The following is a 26,483-nucleotide window of genomic DNA, read 5'->3' as shown; positions in this document are numbered from 1 at the left end:
GGCAGAACATTCATTTCCAAGTTTGGTGTAAAGCTCATGGTTGACAACTTTCAAGAGGTATCATACCGTATGCTGTGCTGTTTTTGAAATGGGACTGAGAAGACTGAAAAGCAATCCTACAAAATGTTACCGTGTTTATCTCAAGGGTGGGATCATCAGGGAGTTTCAGTTTCGTTGTTCTTAATTTCTTGCAAATACTCTATTTTCGTATACTACTGTGGCAAATAGAAGATAAACAGCAGAAGTGATATTTTCCAGGTGGTGTCTGTTTGGGAGCAGACACACCCTAAGGAGGTGTTTCCCTGCTGGTAGCTTCTTTGAGGCCAGTTAGTGTGAATCTCAACCACGAAGCCGAGCTCGGAGTGCGGGGACAGCAGCCTCCCTCAGTGAGAGCAGCAGGCGGCAGGGATGGAGAAGGTGCCTGTGTCAGGAGATTCGAGCGGCTTCAGGGAACATCTGAGGGAGAAGGTAGTGAGGCTGAGCCCTGCACACTCTGAAGCCTCCACGTGTGTGGGGTGGCCGCGGGTTGGGGGCAGGCCTTCCAAAACGACACTTTTGTTTTCAATTAAACATTATCTGCACTGTCCATGGGGCAGAGCTGTGATGTCCAGTGTGTGGATGGGGCTTGACTGTGAGGGGCTCAGACACCAAGCCTGCAGATTCCTGACGAAGCTCTGGTTCAAAATTACCAAGGCCTTCCGAGTCAGGCTCCGGAAGTCAGTCAGGCTGCGGAAGTCAAGTTCCGGAAGTCAAGTTCCGGAAGTCAGTAAGGCCTTGGAAGTCAAGTCCTGAAAATTGTCCTTGAAGTCGTTAGGTGGAGATATTGTGTGTTCTGTGCTCAGATTTGTCATCCTCCTTAAATTCAAAGGAGATAGAAGGTGCAAATACTTGTCAGAGTTTAGGTGTGATCGGAAAGGAATTTTAAGAAACGGTGATTATGTTTCAGACAGCAGCAGCCTCCCTCATGATGCGGGAAGGCAATGTGGGAGGGAAACCCTCTGGGGGCCTAATTCAGCTTGGCAAGTGTGAGAGAGCGCCCGATGAACTCCTCGCAGGTATCCAGAAAAGAGCAGACCCAAACCCAGACAGAATCTTCTTTTCAGGTTGGTGGATGGGGGTGGGGAGGAGTGGGCACATGTGTCCAGTCACAGGCATTCCAGAGATTAAAAATGCAGGAGCAGAGGAGGAAAATTGGAGAGATTTTAAACATCAGGAAATGTCTGCATGGGCTGTTATATAGTCTTTGGAGGAGGTGGAGAGAGTCCCCGCGCGACTCCCTCACAGCTACAAGCCAGCCTCATCATAAAGGGGCTTGAGAGTAGCCAAGGGGAGGAGTATTTGCAGGTCCTGCATTGGTCGAGAGGCGAGGCGAGCAGGATGCGGCTTGCTTTCTGGGCCTTGCATTTCACAGTGAGGATTTTAACACTAATCCTGGTAAAGCCTGCATATCAGCGGGGAGTCAGGGTAAAACAATCTAAAATGTGGCCTTTCCCGTTGAATACCCTGTGACCTTATAGCAATTGAACTATTGGCTGCCATCACTGTAAGTTAATAACCTATTTTATAGAATGGAGCCTACAGACTGTGTTTTAAATAGCTTTGCTTTTTTTTTTTTTTCTTTTTTTTTTGAACAACATTCCTGCAGAATTCCCTGGAGTGAGACTCAGGACAATATTAAATCCAATGAATCACGCAGCTTTCAGGAGGGCAGGGCAGCACGCTGCAGAGGAGCACTGAATGATGGCTCGGCCTTGCGTCCCTGGCGGCAGCAGTGGCCGCACCAGGCACCGTGTTCTCATTCAACAAAGACTCAGGTTAGTGAGGAAGACGGCTGTGCCAAATCTCTCTTCACTCTTTTTCAAGTTTCCGGATGTTGTGTAATTCTTTTTTGCAGCCCTCAGTTCTGCAAGGAGCCTAGTGAATGCTTCCATCAGTGGACTATGCAAGGCATCTGGGCAAGCAGTTGCCTCATGGTCTGTATACAATTCGTTGATTTGAAAATTACTCCCCGTGACTATACCTTGCTCTCAGGTCAGGCTCAACTAACTCCAGGGAGTCTTACGGTCAGCACAGGGTACGCAGGCGTGGATGGGTTTACTTTGTGTTGTGCTTGCCTGGGCCTGATCAAAACCTACCCTCCAGCCCCTGGGGAATTCTGCTCTGCTCCTTACCACCTATTGGCTTGCTTATGTGAGAGCCCTGAAGGCCATGCTCCCAAAAGTAGGCCTTGAAGACTGGACTGGCCAAAGGGCCTGGTGCTCCAGAAACTTACTAGAGCACTCGGCTCCATCTACCTCCTTTGGAGTGGTAAGTGGCTCATAGGACTTATGATTGTGCTGATAGGATGTAGTTAGAATGTCTAGTATGTCTACCTAACTGGATGAGGACCCTGGGGGAAGGAACAGAAGCTTTAAGGCCTTGATGCTCCCAGGATAGTTCAAAGACAGGCAAGGCCAACGGCATTGTCGCGGATTTGTTAGAATTGCACAATCTCTGGCCTCACCCAGAACTATGAATCAGAATCTGCATTTAACTAGGTGATTTCTGAGAAGTACTGCTTTTTAAAAGTCATCTGAAGTTGGACAGAGTTAAGCATCCCTGCCCCTGATTTGTAGGGTGTGGCTGTAGTGGGGGCATCCTTGCCTCGCCCTGGTTTGCCAACTTCCTGTGGAGGGGATACAGCCTACACAGCCTGTTTCTCAAATGCCCATTTCTCCAAACAGTCTCCCAGCTGTGACTCATTTGTGTGTCAGGTCTTCGAGTGATGACTCAGTACTGAGAAGCCCCTTCATGAAGTGTGTCCTTGTGGTCTGATGATGCCACATGCAGTGCTGGCGGACTGATTTATCAGTGATGTAGGGAGATTAATCCCACTCAACCCTTTGTGGGAAGCATTCAAGCTGGCTTCACAGAGCTTTGTGTTGACAGAGCTGAGTCTCTCCTCTCCAAATGCCTGTCGGGAAGTGCAGGTAGTGCAGATGCAGCCTGGGCGTGTCCTCCTGTGCTTCCATGTCATTGGGGGCCAGTGTGCCCCTTAGTACACTGGCAGTGTAGGAGCCTGGCAGTGAAGGAGCCTGCCATGTTTAGGTTTGTTGCCTTGCCACCTCTGCATGTGTGAAGAGAAGAATAATACAGTGACAAATGAGATGAAAAATGGCTTCCAAGAACTTAATTCAAAGAATGGTAACAGGTCCCCTTCCATAGGCTGGTTTCTTTGTGAACACCATCCATTCATTGTTGACCTCACTGGCTCCATGTGTGATGCAGGGCAATGGGATCTGGACATGACTGTGGGGAGATGAAAGACAAAGGCAGACTGTTCCATTGGTGACAAGAACTCGGGGTGTGTGTGTGTGTGTGTGTGTCTGTGTCTGTGTAAGAATAGTCTCCATTATAGTATTTTTCTCTGCAACACACAGATGGAGGTTGTGGAACGAGTTACACCTCTGTCATTCCTCCACTTTGTTCCAGGGAGCCCAGCCATCTGCACTCCGGTCCTCAGGTGGATTTGTCCTTCGGTTGCTGGGCTGCGCTGTGAGTTCTGAATCCCTGGCTCCCCAGCCGGACTCTTCAGTGCACAGCTGCCACAGGCAACCTGGACGAATCCAGCCAGGCGGGCAGAGCAGGGCTCACCTCGTCAAGGACTTTGCAGCCGCCTTAACTTTGAGTCTCCTTGCTTCTGTCAGGAGGTGCCACAACCTTAGACGTAGCTCTTGTTGGTGTTAATTATTTCCTTTTCATTTCCAGCTGGCACAGAGCTTTAGCACCTCAAGTTGCTCAATTTGATCTCTGCACTCAGGAACAAGGTAATTAAGTCAGCCACAATATAAGAAAACTCATCTGCCTCAACTTGTTGCCCGTCTTCAGACAGTGCTCCATCCTAAATCATTTGATAATGTAAGAGGCTTGGTGCAGTTTTCTACTTGACTGAGGGTTAGTTCATTAGGTCACAATCAGTAATTGATTCTCAGTGTGTCTCTGCTGGTTTTATTACAGTAATGAGGACTGTCGTTTTTTTCATCTCCTCTAATACGTTACCCAAACCATCAGCTTCTCAGTTTGGTGTCAGGATGACTTTGACAGGTTGTTAGCAACTATATAATGTACAGAACATCACAGAAATATCTCAAACTGCGTTGCTGTGTACCACACAGAGCCTTAGGTGGTCCCGAAATAAGTGAAAGCACTTGCAAGGCAAAAGTTCCAGCAGCAATTGAAAACATGACTACAGGCTTGATGTCCTAATGAAGAAGTTCTTTGCACGGCTGGATCTGTTTCGACTCGCAGGGCAGATTTCTCAGGGTTGGGTGGCATCTGCAACTCTCCTCCGGAATATTCCTGAGCAGAAAAAGGAAGAATGCCTCTCAAGAGCAAAGCAGACATTATCATTGCAAAAAGTTGCACGTTCTTCATTCTGTCTGTGGAGCTCCTTTTAAAAAGTGAGCCATAATCTGCTATCTTTAAGCAATCTGATTTCCTCTTAATTTCTTTTTATCCTGAGAATGGGAAATCCATGGTATGAAGGCCATGAGAGAGAAACCTGGTGTCATTTATTGTGTTTCTGCTGTGTTCCTGGATGGCTTCAAATGGAGAAAGCTACAAGAGACAAAGGAGGGAAAAGCATTTTCTTTGTTTTGATGGATATAATCAAAATATTACGATAAAGTCGACCATTTGTTTTTATCCAATGAACACACTTTAAATTTTAATTTTTTCTCCAAGATTTTGGAGTGTTTTGAGGCTGAGGATTCTACTCACCGGAGCAAGTCCTGTTTGATGGCAACAGGATTTTTGAGTTCAGAATAGCTAGGAACCCTGGAATAATTCTCTGAGAATGAGACACCAAAGGCCACAAGCACAGTAATGTAGGATGCACTGACTTCTCAAAGCCCTTACTAGCCTTTTATAAAGGATGATAGATAGAAGTTGCATATATGTGAACTCTGAAATAAACTCTTATTTGTGAACCTTTTCAAAAAGAAGCAGCACCAAAATAGTAGACCGGTCATAATGTTCCCCTAAAATCCAGAAGCCATGAGATCATTGGGCAACGAACAAAGAGCTCAGGGGTTTGGCCTGACAGCCTCAGGAATGTTTTTTGTTACATGGTGGACACAGCTAAACTTTTTGCTGTCTAACTCACAAATGATGATCCTTGGAAAACGAGACTGTGAGATGTGTCCAAAGTTAGATTCACACGCATTGAGAAAAACATTTCTCCTACCCTGAGATTGCAGAGGAGGGACAGAGGCCTGGAGACAGCTCGGGGTGGCTTGGCCTCACTGACATTGTGGGTGACATCGTTAGCCAGCTCCAGCGCACTGGCATGGCATCCAGAACTGCCAATTCAGCCCATGTTTGCAGCCTGAGATTATGAAAAGCTTTTATCAACACTAAAAATAATATTTAGCAAGCCTCATCGATCCTTCTTTAAATAAAGCACCTATTTTAGGTGAGGTTAGCAATTTTATTCATAGGATTAATTTCATCCCACAAACTGCTGTGCAATGTCTGACAAAAGATCTTTTTATAAATTCAACGTTAGAAAATAAGTCATAATCCCATCTGCTCCCTTCATTTCTCTCTACTCTGTAGAAGGCATGCAGCAATACAAGGTCTCCTGCAGGCTGAGACAGGTAGAACAGATATTAATAAATCACCAGCAAATTTATAGATGAAGGTGACAGTGGCTATAAGAGATCAAATCATTACACTTGTTCTGCTGCTACACACTGAGAGACTAGTTCTTGGCATAGAACATGGACCCCAGAATATCTAAACTTCCAAATGTCCCCCAAAACTTCCTGAGCTTCCAGGATCAACACTGTTCTGACCTCTGGCCTTCAACAGATGAAGCCCAAATTCTCCAAGAGAGGGCAAGTACATGTGAAAACAAACAAGGTTTAGAAAGGTTCTTAATCTCTGTATTCTGAATTTTCACAATAGTTGAGTGTGGGCAACTTTGTTAAAAATAAAGAAAGAAGAAAAGAAAGGAAGGAAGAAAATACTGGTGAATTTAAAGCAGACCCTTAAATAAAACAATCAATTGCTATATAAAACCTAAGCTGAGCAAGATTTCTATTTGCCAGTCCTTAATTAGGTTTTGAAAGAAAGGGAATCCCTCCACCAAGTACTAAGAATATTTTGCTGCCTGCTGCTTTTTCTGGAAGAATCTTCCTGGTTTGCGGAAAGAGTGCTATTCTGACGTTGGATGCTGCTGAGAATCGGGCAACAATCTTAGTGAGGTGACCATCATCTGGGGAGGTATGAGGTTTGGAAGCATCACTGGGCACTGGGCACACAGGCTTCCATGTCGCTCTGACATGAAACGTTGACCAAATGTCTTGGCCTCCCTGTCCCTTGAGTCACAGTAAAGCTAGTCTCCTGATGACAGCGATGGTTTGCATGTGGGTCCCAGAGGCCAGGTTCTGAGTGCCAAGTCTCGGGAAGACTACCCATAGGCTTAAAGAACTCCCACTCCTAGGAAAAGACTGGATAGATTTCTCTGATCAGTATCAGTTTTTCGTTCTCCTCGCCTCCCCCAGTCTCATTGCTGTTCGTTGTACCTTGAATGTCCCTTTGCCTGTATTTTCATTCAAATCTGAACTCTTATTTGAATCCACTGCAATCTTACCTTTGGGTCTCTTTATAGCCTTTTGTCTGTGAACTTTTTGGTACAAATGCATCCTCTCCTCTTCTTGGACTTCCTGTGTTCTGATTATAAGACACTCAAAAACATACTGGCAATTGCTGAAGTCCAGGCTCCAGGCCTCCACACTGATGCTCCTGGGCCCCTCTACCTGGGTGTCCCTTGGTCATCCTAAGGATGCTTCCTGAAGAAAGTCTAAGGTGGAATCCAACAGTCCTCCCACGAGAGATGCTTCCTTTACTCCCCATTTGAGCCTCCAGAGTCCTAGCCTGTGCCAGATGCTCACCTGCCAACCTTTCTGTCTCCACACTAAACCCAGTCCATCTCCAGGCCTTCCCACTGTGAATTCTAAATGTCTTTGATTTTGTCTACTTTTAGTTTCTTCTGACCATCTCCTGTGAAATTACCTACCTGAACCAGCAGTCTCTGGCTTGTGTCTGGAGAAGACACGTAATTATCATCCTGCCTCTAATCTTGCCTCCTTCAGTGATCTCCCATTTTACTGCTGAACTGTTCTTTCCAGAGCAGAGATCCAAAGCCTCTACTTAAACCCTTTAATGATTCCCATTGCTGTCAGGATAAACAGGACACATAAGGCCATCCGTGGTCTGGTATGATCTGCCTCCTTCCAGATCAATTTCTCAGCATCCCCTGCCTCTCTTCTCTACTTCCCCCACCTTGCAATTTTCATTCCAGCCAGACCAAACAGGTTCTATGTCCCGGTCTCTAGAATACGACTGGTCCCTCTTGTCTCAAGATCTCTGTATAAGGGCCATCCTTGCTTGACTTAGGATGTCTTCCTTCTCCTAAGTCTCATGAGTGCAAACACCTTGTCTACTTCAACACGTGATCTGCGTTGCCTAGAACAGGGATGAATAAATTGTAGACACCTCAAATATGTTTAATAAATTAATTGCGGGTGGATCACGAGGTCAGGAGATCGAGACCATCCTGGCTAACACGGTGAAACCCCGTCTCTACTAAAAAATACAAAAAACTAGCCGGGTGAGGTGGCGGGCGCCTGTAGTCCCAGCTACTCGGGAGGCTGAGGCAGGAGAATGGTCTAAACCTGGGAGGCGGAGCTTGCAGTGAGCTGAGATCCGGCCACTGCACCCCAGCCTGGGCGACAGAGCAAGACTCTGTCTCAAAAAAAAAATAAATTAATTAATTAATTAATCAAATAAATGACATGTAGGCTTTCAAATGAGTGCTGTGCCCTTCATAGTATTTACCTTAGAAAACAATATCAAAAACAAAAAACAAAGAACAACTATTTATTTTGCAAAGAAACAAACTCCTGATTTGTACTTGCTTAGGATGATGATGCCCTCTCTCTCTCTCTCTCTCTCTCTCTCTCTCACACACACACACACACACACACACACACACACACACACAGAGTCATTATCTAGCATGGCTATCCATGTTGTTTCCCAAGATGAGTTCCAAGTTACTATTGATTATAGAAATAAAATTTATTATCAAAGGAGAAAAATAAAATTTTTTTCTGTCCCTGAGGACATGTAAAGAATGTGCCTTGGTCACAAAAAATGTTTTCATGTAAATGCAAAGTTACTCCTCTATTTATTGGGCACTTACTACATGCCAGGCACTGTGCTAGGGACTGGAGCTGCCTAAAGAATAAAAAATAACCCCTGCCCCATTGACTGCTGAAGAGATGCCTCAACGTGCCTGCCGGGTTCCTACGTGAGAGGAACCCACTCCACACATCAGAAGAGGAAGGAAGAGGGAGGAGCACTGGGGGAGGGGAAAGATGGGTCAAGGAGAAGAGAGCCCTGCATTACCACTGAGGCCCAGGGGCTTTCTGGAGAACTACAGTGGCTGAGGAGAATGTATTCAGTTGCCTTCCATGTGTTAGGAATGGAAAACCTCCTCCAGCTCATCCACATCATCCAAATCCTCAGCTCTCAGTTAGAATGGAGGATGTTTCTTACTGTTGTTTTGTGTCTGTTTTTGAAGAGAGAATAAGAGGATCGGGGAGATTGGGCATTTGGCGAACACAAACGTGGTGGCCTGATGCTTCACCCCGGGTGGTTTTGGATCCTTTGAACGTACCACATAATTGGCTTTGGTATTTTGTGTTCCTCGCTCAGGGATGAGTGACACGACACCAGCAAAAAAAAGGGGGGAAAGTTCATCTTGAATTTTGAATTCTGAGAGCCTAGAATTCAGAGAACACAAAATACTCAGTTTATAAAATGTGTTTGTAAGAATGGCTGACCATCAACAGTCATGCACCCAGTCCTGACAAGATCAAGATTCCCTGGGACTTTCAGATGGGAAAGAGGAGTGCACAAATACTCCCTCTTCTGTTAGTGGATCCCTAACGGAAGAGGCACCGAGCTTTGTCATCCTTCTCCTGCACCATGAACACCTCGTATGGAGCTAACAAAAACACCAGAAAGGATTGGGGAATCTGGGCATAGAGAGACCCCTTTCCCAGGTAAGGGTCCATGGAAGCACCAAGAGCCCACAGTGACAGTGGATGTAGGGATCTCAGGGCAGAGGGGACTTCACAGCTGCCCAGAGCTTCCCATAGCCAAGCAGTGGTCAGCAGTGGCAGAACGATTCTCTGTGTTCTCTGTGTGGAGATGGGTGAGAGCTTGCAGAGCAGGAGTGGGGCTGACGGGTTCCTGATCCAGTGACTGGCTTCCCAGCCAGAGGGAGAGGTCTCTGCTGCTGGGAGTCTCTGCTGATGCCAGAATGGACGGCCCTGACATGTGACAACATCTGCGGTCCTGGGGAAGGTGAGCATCCCGACTTGCCTGGGAGTGTGCTCCCACCACCAGGCGGAATGAGCATGTGGGATGATAGTGAAGCTCCTAGCCGCACACAAAACAAATGTCCTTACTCACAGAGATCACCGCCACTGAAAACTCTCAGGGTCCTTTCCTTCCGTAGACACATACAGACTGAAGTAAAAGTTATATAGGATGCATCTAATCATCCATCAATCATCTGATTATTCATCTATGGTATCTATCATTTGTCTACAACGTTATTCACTTGAGATAGCGAAGATATCTTTTCGTCTACGTACAGCTCTGTCTCATTCTCTTTAGTAGCTACGGAACATTCAACTTAATGGCGGCACTACAATTTATTTAACCGTTCCCCTATTGATGGAAATTTGGTTGTTTACAGATTTTAATGGGAAGATGGCATTCCATTTTATGAACTTATCATAATTCATGAAAGCATCTCTTACGGGTAGATATTAGGCTGCAGGCAATGTTTACTGTTACAGTACTCAATCAAAATTCCTGTACATATACCTTTATAATGTTTTTATTTGATTTTTTGTTAGATCCATAAAAGTGAAATGGCATGGCCAAAGGATATGCAAATATATTTTATTAGATAATTCCAAATTGCCCCCAAAATGTTTGTAGCGGTTGGTTGTTCCTGCCAACAATTACGAAGCTGCCTGTTTTTTCACAGCCTCGACAGCAATCAATGTTAACAATATATGACATGTTAACAGTCAGATTTGGCAGAAACTATTTTGTTGTTATTCACTTCCTTATTCCTTTAATCAATACTGAGGTTGAGCATCCTTTCACAGATTTATTTGCCATGCGCACTTCTTTTTTGCTTATACGTATTCTTTATCTCTTTAGGGTATTGTCTGTCATTGTCTTTCAGTGAGTTGGATTTCTCTGAATATGGGATATTAATAGTCAGTTGTAAATGTTTTCCCTCCCTTGTTTGTCACTTATGTTTTAATTTTGTTTAGTCTGGTTTTTACTGGGAAAAAGTTTATAAAATTTGGTAACCAAATATGTCATGTTGTCCCTTCTTTCATTTTGTTCACTCTCACTGCAAGGCTACGGAAATGTTCCTCCATATTTTCTTCCAGTGTTCTTTTGGTTTTTATTTTTACATTTAGGTCTTTGATGTAACATATATTTATTTCTGTTGATGATATAAGGTAGGGATCTTCATTTTACTTTTTCCAATGCATAGTCAGTTGTTCTCATTCAACATATTTAAGAAACCATTCTTTTCACTAATTTTAAATGCTGATTTTATCATAGATTAGAGACCCTTGTGTACCTAACTTGGTTTCTGTGCTGCTTTTTTTTGTTCCATTGGTGGATTTGTCTGGTGCCGAACTCTCATATTTTCATCATCCTTGCTGTAAGTTGGGCGGCTTTTCAACCCCTGGAGTTTCTGGGAGGCAGAAACGACATGTCGGTGCTTCTGTTCCACAGAGGACAGAGCACACTGCTGAACACAGAGCTTCCTTTAGGAGAAAATTTGGATTTTCACACATTTGGGAAGAAATTATTAAACTAATTAGCTAAAACCCAAGGTAATAAAGTCACTGCTAATGGGCAGGAAGGCCTCCCCAGAATTTAAATTCTTCCTGGTGCTCCTCCTGTGCGTTTACGTGCAGACAGCATCCTCCCAGGGCGGGGAGAAGCAACTCTAGGAGAGCCTTAGTTTACCTTCCAGCTGCTGGGGTGCACGGCCTTTCCAGTTACCCTCTCAAGCGAGGGAGCACCTGCCTCAGGAAGGGCAGCTCCCGTTAAATCTTCAGATGTTAAAGGGCAGTGGGAAACGTCACAGTCTCCCAGCAAGAGAGCAGAGAGAACGGGTGGGTGTAAATCTCAGGCAGCTGATCGTTGGAATCCATAAGCCCAACCTTGTAAATAATTCACTTCAGTGCAGGAAATCTGCATATGAGCATGAAATGTCATTTATAACTCATAGGATATTGGCTTGGCTGGGAACAGCTTTCCAGTCGACTCATTAAGTGCTGCTAAGGAAGACAGAACATAGCTGATGTAGAATACACTCCCTCCAGTAAGCCTGTGACTGTACAGACTAGTTAGCAGTACTCAAACTGAAAATAAAACTCAAGACTATGCCTGCGTAATCACTCAACTCTCCGCAAGCTCAGCGGCTCTCCGGGGTTAGCTTGGCTCTACCTCGTTTCCCAAGGTGCTTCCAGGCCTGCCCTTCGCTGAAACCCGGAGCAGACCAGGAGAAATGTTGGCCGCGGTGCTTTCTCATGAAGTGATGCGTGCTTACTGGCTGCAAAGAGAATATATAATGTTCCAATTAAGAACTTATCGCCCTGAAATTCTGGAATCTCACATAGATGACTTGTGGAGAAACAAGATGGTCTTTGTAATGAGCTCCTTTTCTCTCTTTATTAAATATTGATTGACTATGGAAGAAATTCAATTTCCAAATAGAGTTTAAGTCTTGTTCCTAGGGTATTTGGTAGTAAGTTTTTTATTTTTTTTGTTTGCTTGTTTGTTTCAGTTTTGGTTTGAGGACTGCGAACATCTCCAGAGCAGGAGACATTTGGAAGAGCCCGTGCCTACTGGTATCTGAAACTTGGCTGCGCATGTGAGTGGGTGCTTTATTTTTATTTTTATTTTTCCAAGTGAGGCTGGGTATGTTGAAAACACAAAAAGCCTACAGTGGGAGAAAGAAGGAGTTTTTTACCTGTGGAAAGAAAAATAAAATTAATATGCCTTCCAGTTTAAATATAAGCCTCTGAAAACGTTTCCAGCCAATTGTACACCTATCTGTTGATACATAGAAACATTAGTGAAGCACAACCGGAATCACTCTAGAAATAAACTCAAAGAAGGGCTGAGATTTCTTGGCCTTCTTCCCAAGGGAGTTATTTACTAAAAGAGCAGGAGGGACTCATTATGAAATGGCTTGCCTATCACAAGGTCCCATGTCACTGGCTCTCAGAGGCGATTAGAGATTTGCAGGCTCTCGCTGACAAAGTGCTCATCCTGTCTCATGGAGCGACCTCACATAGAAAGAGGTCGCTGCAGTATACATGGTTCACTCAGTCTATCTATGTGGCCCCGTGCTCTATCATGGATGGATTTTAATTTCCTCTGGCCTAATTTCCTTTTTACAAAGTAATTTGATAGCTACCCAGCATGCACACTCTCCTAGGTGGCTACAGATTGATTGCTTGATGAATGTGCCGGCATTTTTTTTTAACTGCTAAGGTTATCGTTTACCCACTTTCGAAATATGTAGTATTTTTTTGATGGCTAAGGTTATTGTTTACCTACTTTCAAAATACGCTGTTTGCCTTTTTCCAGTCTTCAGAAACCCCTTGTATCCTGCGGATTCCTCAGCGACACTGTCACATGGAAGAGAACCAGCAATGTGAACAAACATGAATATGATGTTCATTTTCAGACTGAAAAAGGAAATAATTACAGCTACTATTTACAGTGTCTGGCTTTTCAAGCTTCATGCTACAAGCAGCTAACTCTTTGTCAAACAATTAATTTTGTTTAAGATAAATAAGTTTATATATTTAAGGTCATGTTTCAGAAGTAAAACCAGAACTATGGTTTCTATTGAGTTATAAAATTAGTTGGGGAAAAGGTAATGAATCTAAAACAACTCTTGAGATCTGCCATGTAGAATTTGAAGTATCAATGTAAATTAAAAGCAGATTCACAGAGAATTCTATGAAACCGAGTTCCCTGTTAACTTGAGGGTGCCAGATTGGATCATTTCTCAGGTTTCTCATGGCTTTTAAATACATAAGTAAAAGCCCAGTGAATTATCAAAGAGATCTGTGACCAGTGTGACTTCAGCGTTCCACTGTGATTTGAGCATATACATCACTGACTGTTTTTTTTTTTTTTGTTGTTGAGACAGAGTCTCGCTTTGTCACCCAGACTGGAGTGCAGTGGCCGGATCTCAGCTCACTGCAAGCTCCGCCTCCCGGGTTCACACCATTCTTCTGCCTCAGCCTCCTGAGTAGCTGGGACTACAGGCGCCCGTCACCGCGCCCGGCTAGGTTTTTGTATTTTTTAGTAGAGACGGGGTTTCACCGTGTTAGCCAGGATGGTCTCCATCTCCTGACCTTGTGATCCGCCCGTCTTGGCCTCCCAAAGTGCTCGGATTACAGGCTTGAGCCACCGTGCCCGGCCCTGACTGGTTTTTTTTAGTGGTCAAAAATACATTTGACAATGTGCCAACAAAATTTTTCTCAAATCATGCCATATATCATTGGTTTATCAGAGGTTACAATTCATAGCAATAAGTTTTGTGCCTTTTATTCTGAATTTCACAGTCTTTTATGAAAGCATCTTGACTGATAATTGGCTGAAAGACCATAAACAAAATCAATGAAAATAAATCTAGTCAAGGTGATGGCCATTGGAATAACAGGAGCCCTGAAGTTGAGTTTTATTTAGCATTCTTCTTCTTTCTCAGAAAGAAAAAAAAAAAAAAAACATAGCAAATTACATATGTGAACCCCAAACCAACTATATCCAAAAATTCTTGGCTAAAAACCTGTAGATACACTTTCAAGAAGTGGAAAAATGGAAGAAAATGATTTCCTTAAGCTGACAAATGAGAAAATAGTTAATATGGGGCCTCATCCTTTCTGTGGCTGGTGGCTCTCTCTGGTTGCAGATTGTGTGCACAGGGAAGGACAATGCCTCTTTCATGTTATGAGGGGGCATGAGCCACCATGGGAAGGAGAGAACTCAGTGTTACCTCCTGTTAACTAGATGAAGCAAAAGTTGTTTTAATTAGATTGATTCTTCCAGCTCCCTTCCCCCAATCCCAGCATCCATGTACTGGTAAAATAGGGCTAGGCACCATTGAAGAATGTAGAATGGAGCTTCCCAAAAGCTGAAAGTAGTCAAGCTTAGGGTCAGGGTTTGACTGTTGATGGGAGAAACTGGAATAGCCTTGCTGCTGGAGTATTGCATTGAAAGAGAGCAGGTACTTAGCCACCCTTCTGTTTCAAAGCTGGAGCTGCTTGGGTTGTATCATATTTGCATTCTAATAGTCTGCCAGCTAATAGGCCTCTAGCCTTGAAGAAGTCAAGAAGGAAAAGGAGAAAGATAGGACTTCTTAATGCTGCTACAGTCTTTATTCCACTTATAAAGAGGTGGAATTGGTGGATTTAATTATTTTTGAAATATATGTCGTTGCATCTTCACTACGAAATCAGGGTCTCTGTCTCTCTTTTTTTAGATTCAAAGTGGTCTTCAACATACAACATCATTAGAGAGCTACTCTGTGCATCATTTGGAGATAGTAAGGATTTTTAAATAATTAGGTTTGAATAAAATATACTTAGATCTGTACTGCTTGATTAAATGATGTTTTAATTTGCAAAAGGGCCATCAGGAGGCATTTGCTTGGGTGGAAACGTGGGCGCTTCCTCACTGGGCTGAAGACTAAGTGACTAAAGAAAGTCACTGGAGTACTGGGTCTCCATTCTTTCTTTACTTCTATGCTTGTCCTCCGTTTGAAGCCAAGGAGTTGTTTGGGGCTGTTATCCAGGCATTAACACAATAAAACTGAGTTGGAAATGATGGAGCAGAAAGAAATATTGGGAGCTTTCCTGGGCCCTTATTCCAGGATCCTCCAGTTTTAAGATCCTCGGGCCCTGCCTGGAGATCCGCTGGCCTGCGGATCCACAGGTATTTGTGATATTCCACAAATGCCACCACTGCTAGTAGTGAGAGATAAGTGCTTCCACAGGAAAATTAGAAGCCAGTGAGCCATTCTTAATGGGAATACTAAGAGCATGAACAATATTATTCTCCTAATTAGGATTTCATAATGTGTGAAGTGCATGGAAGCACCTGGACTTCTCTAGAGTCTGAATTTGGAGATTATTTTGTTCTATTTGGGTTGATCATGAAGCAGTTTTCCTGTAAATGTGACTAACTTAAGTAAAACAAATACAAAACCAAAACCAGCTTTAGGTCCCATGAGGAACTTCCAGAAATATCTAAAGTCTGTAGTCACTAAGGAACAAGTGTAATTCCTAATGGCAATGCTTTCTACAGCATTCTGCATAAACCTGGAACCCCAAGACATTAACAGGTTATTTTTAAGAAAGGAGGTTGTATGAATTTGGGAAACACTTGATAAACAAAGTGCACAGTGATGGTATTTGGGGGGCACTGAAACCAAATCTTCACCTCTGTGATTCTGAGCTGCAGGCTCCCCTATGGCTCCCACCATGAGATATGGGTCCGGCTGGCAGGACCTCTGCAGTGGCCACAAGTCAGGAGTGGAGGGAGCGGAGGAGGTGGCGTGTGCAAGGTCTCTGTGATCAGGGAGGGTCAGAAAAGTGAAAGATCTCATCCTAGTGTTTCTCCCACGTGGAGCTCTGTGGGGTCAGAGTGGGAAACATGACAGGAATGTCAGAATAATGTAAGATACCCAGTAACTTTGGGGCTAACTGCCCAACTTCCATGTGTAGCTTGGGGCAGGTTGCAGGCCTGTGGGAGAAGCCTTTGTTCAGCTCAACTCCTGTCCAGAAGAAAGTGAAATTGTGAGACGAGTGGGACTGTTTCACATTTTTACAAACCTGTATAATGCCCAGCTTAATAGAAGGCAACGGGGTTTTCTTATCTGCTTCTGCACTGAGTCTTTCGAAATACCTCACCTCATGCAGGCTCTGGAAAACCCCACTGCACATAATACCAATGTCATAGTGTTATCGTACAAGTAATTTTGAGCTTTTAGATCCCTGAAAACACGTCAAGGATTCCCAGATTACACTTTGAAAACCAATATGACAGTGATTGGGGTTGAGACAGAGACAACAGAGCCTTCACAACTGGACAGCCAGAGTCTGGACTCCTTGGGGGACCGGCTTGACCCCCAACAGTCCAGCCAAAGCTGCCCACCCAGCAGGGCCACCAGCCCAGAAGTCAGCATAACAACTGTGTAAGAGAGGCCAGTGGGCATTCATAGGGTGCTTTGGGAGGCTGAGACCCCTTATTCCTGAGACAGGGGGGCATCCTGGAGAGGGATATGGGGCAGCAGGGAGACAGGAATTTGACTCAATGAGCACCTCAAAGACTGTGTCATCTGAGTCACTGAACATCTTTGGCAGGGCTTTGCATCGACTGAATATTTAACCTCCAGTTTGTTTTTGTTTTTGTTTTCAAAAGAAACTGAGCTGGCACACTTTGAAAAAGACTGACAGCTCTTCAAATATTAAATAGGGTTATCATACAACGTAGCCATTCTGCTCACAGAGATATACCCAAGAGAAGTAAAAACATACGTCCACGAAAACACTTGTACACAAATGTTCAGAGCAACATTACTCTTAATAGTCAAAAGGTGGAGATGACCTGAAAGTTCACCAAGTGATGAATAGATAATCAAAATTTGATAAATCCAGAGAGTGGAATATTAGTCAGCCACAAAAAGGAGTGAAGGCAGACACATGCTGCAACAAAGATGAACTGGAAAACATCATACTTAATGAGAGCCAGTCACAAAAGACCACATGTTGTATGATTCAATTTACCTGACATTTCCAGAATAGGTAAAGTCATAGAAACAGGATGGTGGTTGTCAGGGTCTGTAGGGATGGGGAGGAAGGAGTGACTGCTGATGGGCATGAGGTTTGTTTATGGGGTTATAAAAATATTCTAAAATTAGTTATGATAATGGTTTCACAATTCTGTGAGTATATTAACCACTGAATTGGACACTTAAGGCTACATTTTACAGTATGTAAATTATATCTCTACATGTTATTTAGAAACATTTTGTCCTTAGTTTATCAAAATAGGACTTGAGAATTCAGTAAAAGACTTGAGTTCTCACTAATTGAGCTCAATAAGTTTTACTGTGAGATCAGATCAGTTATGAAAATTAAAATGCTGTACTAAAAATAATGCTACACTTTTCTTGCAAATCCCCCCCCCCCACAAATTAATCAATCTTTTTTCCTACAGGACTTCCCAGAGGTTTTACACATATGTCATTGTGTCCGGTGAGGGTTCAATGTTGAAGTGTTTCCAAAAACAGCTGCTCCCTGCACCTCTGCAGTCTCAGAGCATTTGGTGTGGCTCTCTTAGTGTCCTAGAGAAATCAGAGAGGTTGTCCTTTTCACTTTAAGAGTAAAAAGAGGCTTTACAGATTTATATGGAAGGAGAAACACCTTGGAAATAGAGTTAGGAGATGAATGTGTTTCTATAGAACAGAAACATTTAATTTAAAGGGACCTAAAGAGGGAGGCAGCCCCAGTGACCCTTCCTGGGGTGAGGGCTGTGCCAGGTGCGATCACACCACACCCCTCATCTTTCCAGCCAGGCTGTGAGGCCAGCGGGATGTCCTGTGTAGCATAAAGAGGTTTGGAGAAGTCACTTTGCTTATGGGCAAACAGCAAGAAGGTGATGGGATGGGGCTCTAGCCTCAGGGTCGTCTCGTGGTTCTCGTGCCCTTTTCTTTAAACTTTGCAACCAGAAAATATGGAGCCAATAGCACTGTCTCAAGCCCATTTCAGGAAAGAACAGTGAATTAATAAATTACTTGTGCTGTGTACACCTCTGTTTTGATTGGCTCGAGTATTTCCACTGTGATAAGTGAAATTCACCCATCACCTGTAAATTTCAAAATTTCAAGTGTACAAGAGACTTAAGTCCAATTTTTTTTTTTTTTTTTTTTTTTTTTTTTTTTTTTTTTTTTTTTTTTTACTAATGGCCTTAATCAGCAAAGACACTGCCATTTTAGTGACATGTTTTTTGGAATGGAGGCAGAACACAGTCAGTCTGTTAGTTGTCATCTGTAGCTGCTTTATCCTTTAGTTCTCAAATCTACCACTCAGGTTGAACTGTTCTTTGCAACGCGTTACTTCAAGAAGGTTTGACCATTTTGTCTCTTCTTCATTCAACAGTACAAAAGAGAAGACCACCCATAGCTGTAATCTGACACTTCTAGCTATTCAGTTATGACTTCTCTGAATGTACAGGTATCATTTCTGATCAACCAAGAAAAACCATGTTATAGTATTAATCCACTGACACTTAAAAATAAGTAGCAAATACAATCAACAAGATTCTTATTAGTGACTATTAGGGGTGTCCATGTCAGGACTAAAAGTGGAATATTTACTTTCCTTTCCTTGACCTGAAACTTTATGAATTATTTTATGATTACACGTACAATTACGAGCAATATTATATAGAAATCTGATGAATAACATACTGTTTATTTAATTAATTCAGAGGAGGAAGGATTTCTTTCCCTTATTAAGGGGGTGTGTTTAAGATACAGCACTTGGGAGTTTCACACTAATAATGTCTTTGCATGGGGTGGAGGATCAGTCTTTCTTCAATTGAAAGGACTGTTGAAATCCCTAAAAACTTTGGAAGCATCCCAGTGCACTTGTTTTCCTGTCTGCCTGATACCCGTATCACTCCGAGTCCTGTGCATAGTAATGGATTTTTAAAATCATTGTGACAAGGGATGAAATGCATGTTCCTTGTCCTAGTGCCCATATCACATTGTAGTAGGTGTGTTGTAGTGACAACCACCCCCCAATCTCAGCGGTTTATAACAACGAACATTTCTTTCTTGTTTAAAATATCTCACTACTGTGACACTGTATGTCTTTTCATTCCAGGACTCAGGCTAAGGAGCAGAGATCTGGGGCAACAGGCCCTTTTCATGGAAGTTGAGAAGTACAAGGGGAAGAACCAAACCACACAATTGCTTTTAAAGCTTCTGCTCAGATATGCTGCACATCACACTGCTCATGCTGTTGTGGGCAAAGCAAGCCACAGGCCAAGCCTGGTAGTGGATCAGCTCCCCCAAGTCGCATGGCGATAGGCAAGTGTATCTGCTGTTACTGAGAAAAGAGAGGGGTAAATAGTTGTGACAGATGATACAAATGTGCACACCTCGCCTAACACAACTCTAGTGGAACAGGCTATCTGTTGTGCTGGAACCCATGTGAGCTTTTGGATTTTCGTCCTCTGTGCATGAGACAGATTCCACTGGGCACCAGACTTATCCACAGCATCCATCCAGAGATATCTGGACTCACTGAACACCCAGTCACTGCCTGCAAACAGGAGATACTGAGTTTCCAGTAAATAAGAACTCCCAGACGCATGAATACCTAAGAAGAAATTAAATGTGAAGATCTGATCAGAAACATAGTGGAACGAGTGAACACTGGCCAAAACGAAAAAAAAAAAGTCCCATTTCACTGCCTGGACAATAGTAGGAAGGAATTCCTTACAGTTTCATGCCCTGTATTGACTTTAGAGTCATTAATGAACAGTATCTATGTTGTGTGATCCATGAAGTAGTGAGAATTATTCACACCTGAAACCATTTTCCTACTGGCTACAGAAACGTTACCATGATATGATTTATTATTAAGTGTTGTTTTCCTTGTCAACATTTTATGGTTTAACAGCCCACCTAAGTGTGAATTAGTTATCAACTGGCTTTCTTATTGAAAGACAGATGAGGCTGCATGAAAATGCTTAGCACATGGGTAGGAAGCAGTGGATGAAAACAGCAGAAGTAGGACCCAGGAGATGAACTCTTTTACTTTCGATTATTCAGATTATATGTAAGTTCCCACGCTGTTGAAATCTCTTCAGCAGCAAGTTAACCTCCAACCTGCGAAAGACGGAAGAAATCAAGACTTGAGGATGGAGGGGACAGGGACGGTCTCTGTATCCATGTGCTCCCTGAGGTGAGGGCCCCTGCCTCTCCCATCTTTGCACTCCTCATGCCTACTGTGTACCTGGTGTAGACCAGCTGCCCTGAGATGTTTGAGGTGCTGTGTTACCATTGCCTCTCCTGAATGCCCACCGAGTGCCTCCTGAGTCATGTCACGTACCCCATCGCAGCCTTCACCCAAGGCCTGGAGACAAACCCAGCACACACAGGTCTAGTATTAATTCATAACCATCATGATGTACCTAAGATTCTACCTACCTGGATGTTGATTGATGAAATTTATAAAGTATTATAAGGACTTCAAATCCACTTATAACTATGACATACAAAATGCACAAAACCAACTTTTAAAGCCTTCTATGATTTGTTTAAGACTGAAGAACTTTAAGACCATTACTTTTAAAATGTAAAAAAAAAAAAAAAGAAAGAAATGGAAAAAGGAAAAGGAAATAAAGAAGCAGAGGTGGACATCAAGACAGAGGAAGGAGGAGATGCTACCTGCCTGCTCCCATCCATCTCTTCTTCACAGTCAGAAACACTAAGAGGAAACCTGTGCTACAGGAGAAGATGTTCCAGAAATTTTGTCTTAGGACTTTAACCTTTCTGATATATGACTGGGTCATAAACTTCCTTTTCAGAAGCTATCGATCACCCCATCACCTCTGCAAATGGGGTGTCTATCAACGGCGTCTGTTGCTGGCACATTGGAAAATGGTTCATGAGTGGTGAAATTTGTTGCAACTTTTGCTTCTGTCCTGTAATGAAGGAAAATAAACTTTCTTCTAGGAGTGCAGTATTGAATTTGCCTGGGTATGTTGAGTTTGTAGCTGTTGCAGGTGCACCTAGGCTTAAAGTATTTGGAGGCATCCTTGCATCTGTGTTAAGAGGCTCTCTGTGTAGGGGAGAGATCATTGACTCATTGGCCTGTATACTGATGTAATGCCCAAGGGGAGGGCCCAGTACCTTTTCTGAAAGGGGCAGCTCTTCCTCAGATTGGGAACTGGAATTGAGAGGTTGTCTTGGTCAGAACTGAGAAAGAATGAGCTCTGGATTGACGTCTCATCTTAAACTCCATAGAATCTGGGTTTGAGAGACAGCACACTCACAGGAGATTGGGGCAAAAGAGTGCTTTGTAGGGCCATAGCTCTGCAGTGATACTTCTCTCTTGTACCCAAGTCAAAGACCCATAAACTCACCGTGGTAGATGCTTCCTTCTGCAGCAAATTCCCCTTGAGTATCCCTCCCTTTCCTGCAGAGTTTTGTTTAACTGTTCCCAGTTGTGGTATGGGGAATCGGGGAGGAGCTGTGGACACACACTGGTCCATGTAGGGGCCGCAGCAGTGACCAGTGAGAGGGCTCCTTGAGGACGGCGACTCTGAGGACACAGAGCTTGTGCTTTGAGACCTAGAAACTAAGTTCCCAAGGAGCTTTTCTCTTCTTTGCCAACCTTGAAGATCCAGGTATTATTTTATAAAGCCGGATGGAATCTTCCTGCACATAGAGTTCTCAGATCCAGGTAGTATTTTATGAAGCCGGATGGAATCTTCCCACACAGAAACCTAGAGTTCTCAGGTTTCTCAGGTTGCTCTCCGGCTCAGTGATGCTGCGTGAGAATGTTTGACCATATCTTCACGGCACAAGCTTTGGATCTGATGTCAAGAAGCTTTTGTGAATCCTAAAAACGAACTGCATCTCCCTGAATCGAAATAAATACTACTATATGCACTTGAATGGAAACAAAAACTAGGATTCTTTTTGGGCCCTAAGCAAAATGTAGAAACTCATTTTCCCATCAGACTTTTCCGTAACTTTCCTTTAACCTAATGAGACACTCCATAGGAGTCTAACATTTCTTCACTGAATTCCAAGTGTAGGTTTCCTGGGTTGTCCATTTAATTGTTAAAGTGAGAGAGACTCTGCTGGAAGACAAGCACCACAGAACAGCAGGGGGAAAGCTGAAGGGAGGTTACTTGGGAGTCACCCCAGGAAGAAGCCCTGTGCAGACCGCCATCACCGGCTGGAGAGTGGCCATGAGACATGTATGGTGGCCTCTGGATGCTTCTGCGCTGCCTCATGGGAATTTTCACAGGTCTTCCTCTCTTTGTAAATGGTGTTCAGTGAGGGGAAAATTAAGTGGTACTTACTACACACACGTTCACCAGATACTTGCTGCGTTATCCCCATACTGTGGATGGCTTTTGACGAGGTGCCTGACGAAGAGAGATGCACATAGTTGTGAGTCCTGGCCTACAGAAACTCATGATGGGTGCTCCACAGTGCTGGTGTTGAGTAAATGCCCAGGACAGTATGCACTGTGCTTGACACACAGTATGACTCATAAGATATCTGTTATTATGTGAACAGTGAACATATGCACAGCATACAAATCAGTAACCAAGTGCTGTTCTGAGGGTCTTGTCCTGAGCAGTTTTTCCCATCAATTGGAGACAAGACTCATTCTCTAGAAAGAAGGGAGCAAACAATGGCGGGTCCCACCAAGGCTGTGGACAAGGGAAAGGCAGAAACATGCAGAGGGAGCAGAGACAGAGGAGGCTTGAGACCTACATGGAGGGACAGGAAGGGAGCTCAGAAGCCCATTTTCCAGCAGATCCCAAGTTGTGAAAGTTGATATGGTGGGGCGCACGCGCACAGAGTAACACCTAGAATTCTCAGAGTTGGTGATTTAAAGAAAAAAAAAACACAGACTAAAGATTACTCCTCAGTTTCCCACAGGCCTCAAACTTCCAGCTGCTAAAAGACAGTGGGGTGTGGGGGGTGGAGAGACACCTCATCGCAGAGGGACAGCTTTGTCTGTGACAGTTGAGACGGGTGCCAAGGAAGGACGAAGTTTCTCTCTGCCAACTAGACTTAGAGGGGGAAAAACAACCATAATCATGTTTATTTTCCTGATAATCATAGGCAAATCAGGTTACAACAATCTATACACATGGTAATTCCTCTTTATGGATAAGTACAACTTAAAAGTTGTGAACAAGAGCAAAAGGATGTAATTTTCTAGTTTTCTAATGAGCTCAGAGTTTATGCCCAGTTACAGTTGAGCTCTGGAATGGTTTTTCTAGCTCTTCCTGTCCTGTAGTTCTGGTAGAGAAGCTATGAGGACCAGAGACAGAGCCAAGGTGGTTTAAATTCTGGCTGCACCAACTGCCCTCCACATGATCTAGGGCAATTGACCCAACCTTTGTAGGCCCCAGTTTCCTTTCCTACAAAATAGGCAGGATAACCAGGAGGTCAAAGTGAAGTGACAAGATGTGAACCGGCTCTGTAAGATGATAAGCACTATTTGCTGGGAAGGGATTGCAGCTTCTTAGCTGTCCTTTAAGTGTGGTTGGGGTCGTCTGTGGATTAAGGAAGGAAAATTGGGTTTTAATTCTAAACAGTCCTATGAATCAGCTGGGGCTGAAGACCTGGGTGAAGGTAATCTATAGTCAGTGGATTTTAGATAGTTAACTTCATATAATTAGGAACAACACTGAAATATTTGACCATATTTAGTGCATCTGCTGAAAATGTTTTTGAAAACTTAAACCCTGTAGTAGGTTAAACCAGCCTTGGGCTACAGCCTGAAGCATGTGCCAGCGCAACGTGGGCCCACTAAGACCAGGGGAAGTACCAGGTGATAGAAAACAAAATGAATTAGGTGAGTCTTACCTTCCCCACTCCTCCCTCCTTTTCCTCCCTTCCCTCATTCCAGGTTTAGATGTCCTGTTTCCTATATAAACTCTCACATGCCCTGGTTTTTGACTGAAGCGTTTGTGATTAGACGAGGACTTGGATAACTAATGAGAAGCCTCGTGACCCACGCAGCAGAGAACAATGGAGAGATCACTCCTGAGTGTGCGTGCTGTGCTCAGCATAGCCGCGCGGCATCCTAACCGTGTGTGGGTGTTTAACAATGCCACTTGGTGATTTTTATGATGTCATGCCACAGTCTTCTTATGTCAGTTGGGCTCCTCCCACACCTATTATGAGGCATGAGAATGAAAGATCCCGCAGTTTATGGGTTGAGTCGCAGTGGATGATTTGTAGGATTAAGATTAATCAGTGGCCTCTGATTAAAGTCTTAGTTAAATGGACCTGTTCCCTCCATGGGTCTTCGGTATTTAGAGACTTGGTCCAGGTTATCCTGTTAACCCGCTTTATTAGAGAATCTTATTGCTTTATTTATGGGATTGTGAGAATCCAAAGGTTTTTACTTTCAGCTGCTGCTGCTATTTTGCCCCTAAAAATAGAGTGTAAGCCCTATTTTTTTAATTTTTTTTTCTGATGGAAGAAAATTTTTTCTTTAATCTGTCATAGAAAAGGAGACTTTTCAAGCCCATAGAAGTGATTTCAACTTCGGACTTGTGAAGAGAGCTGTCAGCATACACCACATCTGTAATGAGAAGGCAGGATTCCTTCCCTCTGAGGGATCTGCGGTGTCCCAGTCAGTGCAGAGGACTTCAGGACGTCGGTTCGACACCTCTGAAGGAACAGCCAGCATCATCCCTGGAAACGGAGATTGTTGGTTGGTAGAGGTTATTGCTAAATTCGAAGAGTGTGCATCAGACAGTAAAGCTGGTCCTTTCATGAACCAGGGTTTGGAAGCTGCACGTTGCCAGAAAGAACCTGGCTTGCATCCCTTCCCTCTCCGTCACTCCCTGGCTTTCGGAGCCTCTTCATTAGGCTTGCTCATAAAGCGCATCCCTGCCCTCATGTTCTCTCTCTGGATCTCAGTCCTCCTTGGATTGTCTGGTCCTTACCGTGAGCTTCACGCCTGACTCCGTTTTCTGAGTTCCGCTACCTAGTTCCAGCTCCAAGTCTCAAGTTCCCATGCAGGCCCCAGGCACACACATGTTCACTGTTGGGAAGACTCTGCCCTGCTTCTGTGGCAGCCGTGCTGTGAGGCTGTTAAGAAGCCATGCACTATGTCAGTAGCATTCTGTTCCCCCAGACTCTCAGACCCTGTGCGCCCCTCTGCACCGTGACCCTGTCTGTGGGACCCCGCTTCCGCTGTTTTGTGTCATTGTTCTCTGCTCTTCTTCTTGAACAATGGACTCCGCTGCATCTGTTTTTGACTGTCCTATGATGTCTTCTGCGTTCCCTTTCGTGTTTTATTCACTACCTTCAGATTCGTGATCATCTGCCTGCAGACCGCACGTAGAGCTTCTCCTACCTAGGCAGCCTCAGAGCCGCTGGTACCCCCAGGCGCTCCATTTGCCCGGCAAACCTCCACCTCCACCTTTTTGTGATTTCCCTGCTCCTGTGAACGGTGTCACCAGCCATCTAGTTAGCCGCTGTCATTGTTAGCCGTCCCCTTCCTCCCACCCCTGCTGGTTCTGGCTTCATGTACCCTTCCCACCCCGCTTTAATACCCCAGAGTTCTGCGCTAATCTGGACCCTCATGCTGCTGGAGGGCACACATGGCTGTGATGGTCACTCAGCGGCCCAGCTATCTCCATAGCATGGCCTAATGCCCATGTCTAAATCATGTTACTCTCACGCTCAGCCAACCTCTACCTTCAAGGGGTGCTCGCAGGTTACAAAAGGAAGCCCAAACATATCAAAGTATTGGCTAGGCCCCATATTCCCCATCCTAATCTACTTGTAGCGCCAAACCTTTCACCTTATACAGCCTCCCTCTGGTCCTGGGGACTGTCCCTTAATGTTTCCCCTTTTGTGTCCTTTGCTTATGTGAGTCCTTCTCTCGGGGACAGTCAATTCTCCTGAGCAAATCCCAGCTCAAACACAGTCTCCTTCAAGAAGCCTTTCTTGGTGTCTGAGGAGACTCCTTTTCCTCCGGGCTTCCCCAGCCTGCCCGCTGAGTGGAGTGTCCTGGAGGTACTTGCTGCAGCCTCTAGCTGTCCAGGAGTGATTTGTCTTCTTAGAAACCTCATCTTCCTTTCAACTCTAAGCCCATTGAGTCAAGAACCTTGTCTTCTTAATGTATGTATCTTTCACTTACTGTATGAACTTGCTTTACTATGGTGAGCCCTGAAAAATGATTGATTTCATCTTGTTGGAAAAAAGACTGCTTGGCTTCCATGAGGGGAGTTTTATATGTATTACGTACTCTACAAAAATCCTTATTAAGAGTTTGCTCCTATTTTTAATCAGACTCCAATTTGTGGATTAAAATTCGGAGGTGACATGAAAGAATTTACAAAACATCATTCTTCTTTGGTCATAATTTTTTTGAGTGATATTTTTTCTTAATTCCATTTACATCTATCTCTTTTGGTGTTTTAAGACCTCGAACTGGGGCAAGCCCTTGATAATTTCTTTAAGGAGAAAAGAAAAACACATACATTTGAAAATTCTAGTAGCTAAAATGCTTCCAAAAGTT

The 26,483-nt window shown here is 43.9% G+C and overlaps 1 protein-coding gene and 2 long non-coding RNA genes across 5 annotated transcripts; 2 read left to right on the top strand and 1 right to left on the bottom strand.

Annotated features, from left to right (window-relative positions):
- The first annotated feature begins 749 nt into the window (after nucleotides 1-749).
- LOC105489317 (uncharacterized) lies at nucleotides 750-13,321 on the top strand. 3 transcript variants are annotated; one of them, XR_011616755.1, is made up of 7 exons: nucleotides 750-1,103; nucleotides 1,646-1,814; nucleotides 3,748-3,806; nucleotides 6,090-6,264; nucleotides 7,028-7,099; nucleotides 11,945-12,031; nucleotides 12,754-13,321. It is a non-coding gene; the product is annotated as an uncharacterized lncRNA (long non-coding RNA). The 3 variants fall into 3 exon arrangements; XR_011616754.1 differs by lacking the exon at nucleotides 750-1,103 and adding an exon at nucleotides 1,347-1,434; XR_011616753.1 differs by lacking the exon at nucleotides 750-1,103 and adding an exon at nucleotides 1,371-1,464.
- Nucleotides 9,954-22,189, bottom strand: LOC105489318 (small integral membrane protein 21). Its single transcript, XM_071085171.1, is given in 5 exon segments — nucleotides 9,954-11,710; nucleotides 12,724-12,780; nucleotides 12,782-12,828; nucleotides 12,831-12,854; nucleotides 21,337-22,189. Coding segments are annotated over 4 exon segments (255 nt in total). The 5' UTR covers nucleotides 21,466-22,189; the 3' UTR covers nucleotides 9,954-11,710; nucleotides 12,724-12,725.
- Nucleotides 13,340-20,065, top strand: LOC139359967 (uncharacterized). The gene is made up of 3 exons (XR_011616756.1): nucleotides 13,340-14,722; nucleotides 18,339-18,413; nucleotides 19,068-20,065. It is a non-coding gene; the product is annotated as an uncharacterized lncRNA (long non-coding RNA).
- Nucleotides 22,190-26,483: the final 4,294 nt, after the last annotated feature.

This window comes from Macaca nemestrina, chromosome 19 (assembly GCF_043159975.1).
Source record: "Macaca nemestrina isolate mMacNem1 chromosome 19, mMacNem.hap1, whole genome shotgun sequence".
Taxonomy (NCBI): Eukaryota; Metazoa; Chordata; class Mammalia; order Primates; family Cercopithecidae; genus Macaca; species Macaca nemestrina.
Note: the sequence above shows the minus strand (reverse complement) of the source record. Positions and strands in the feature narration are given on the sequence as shown.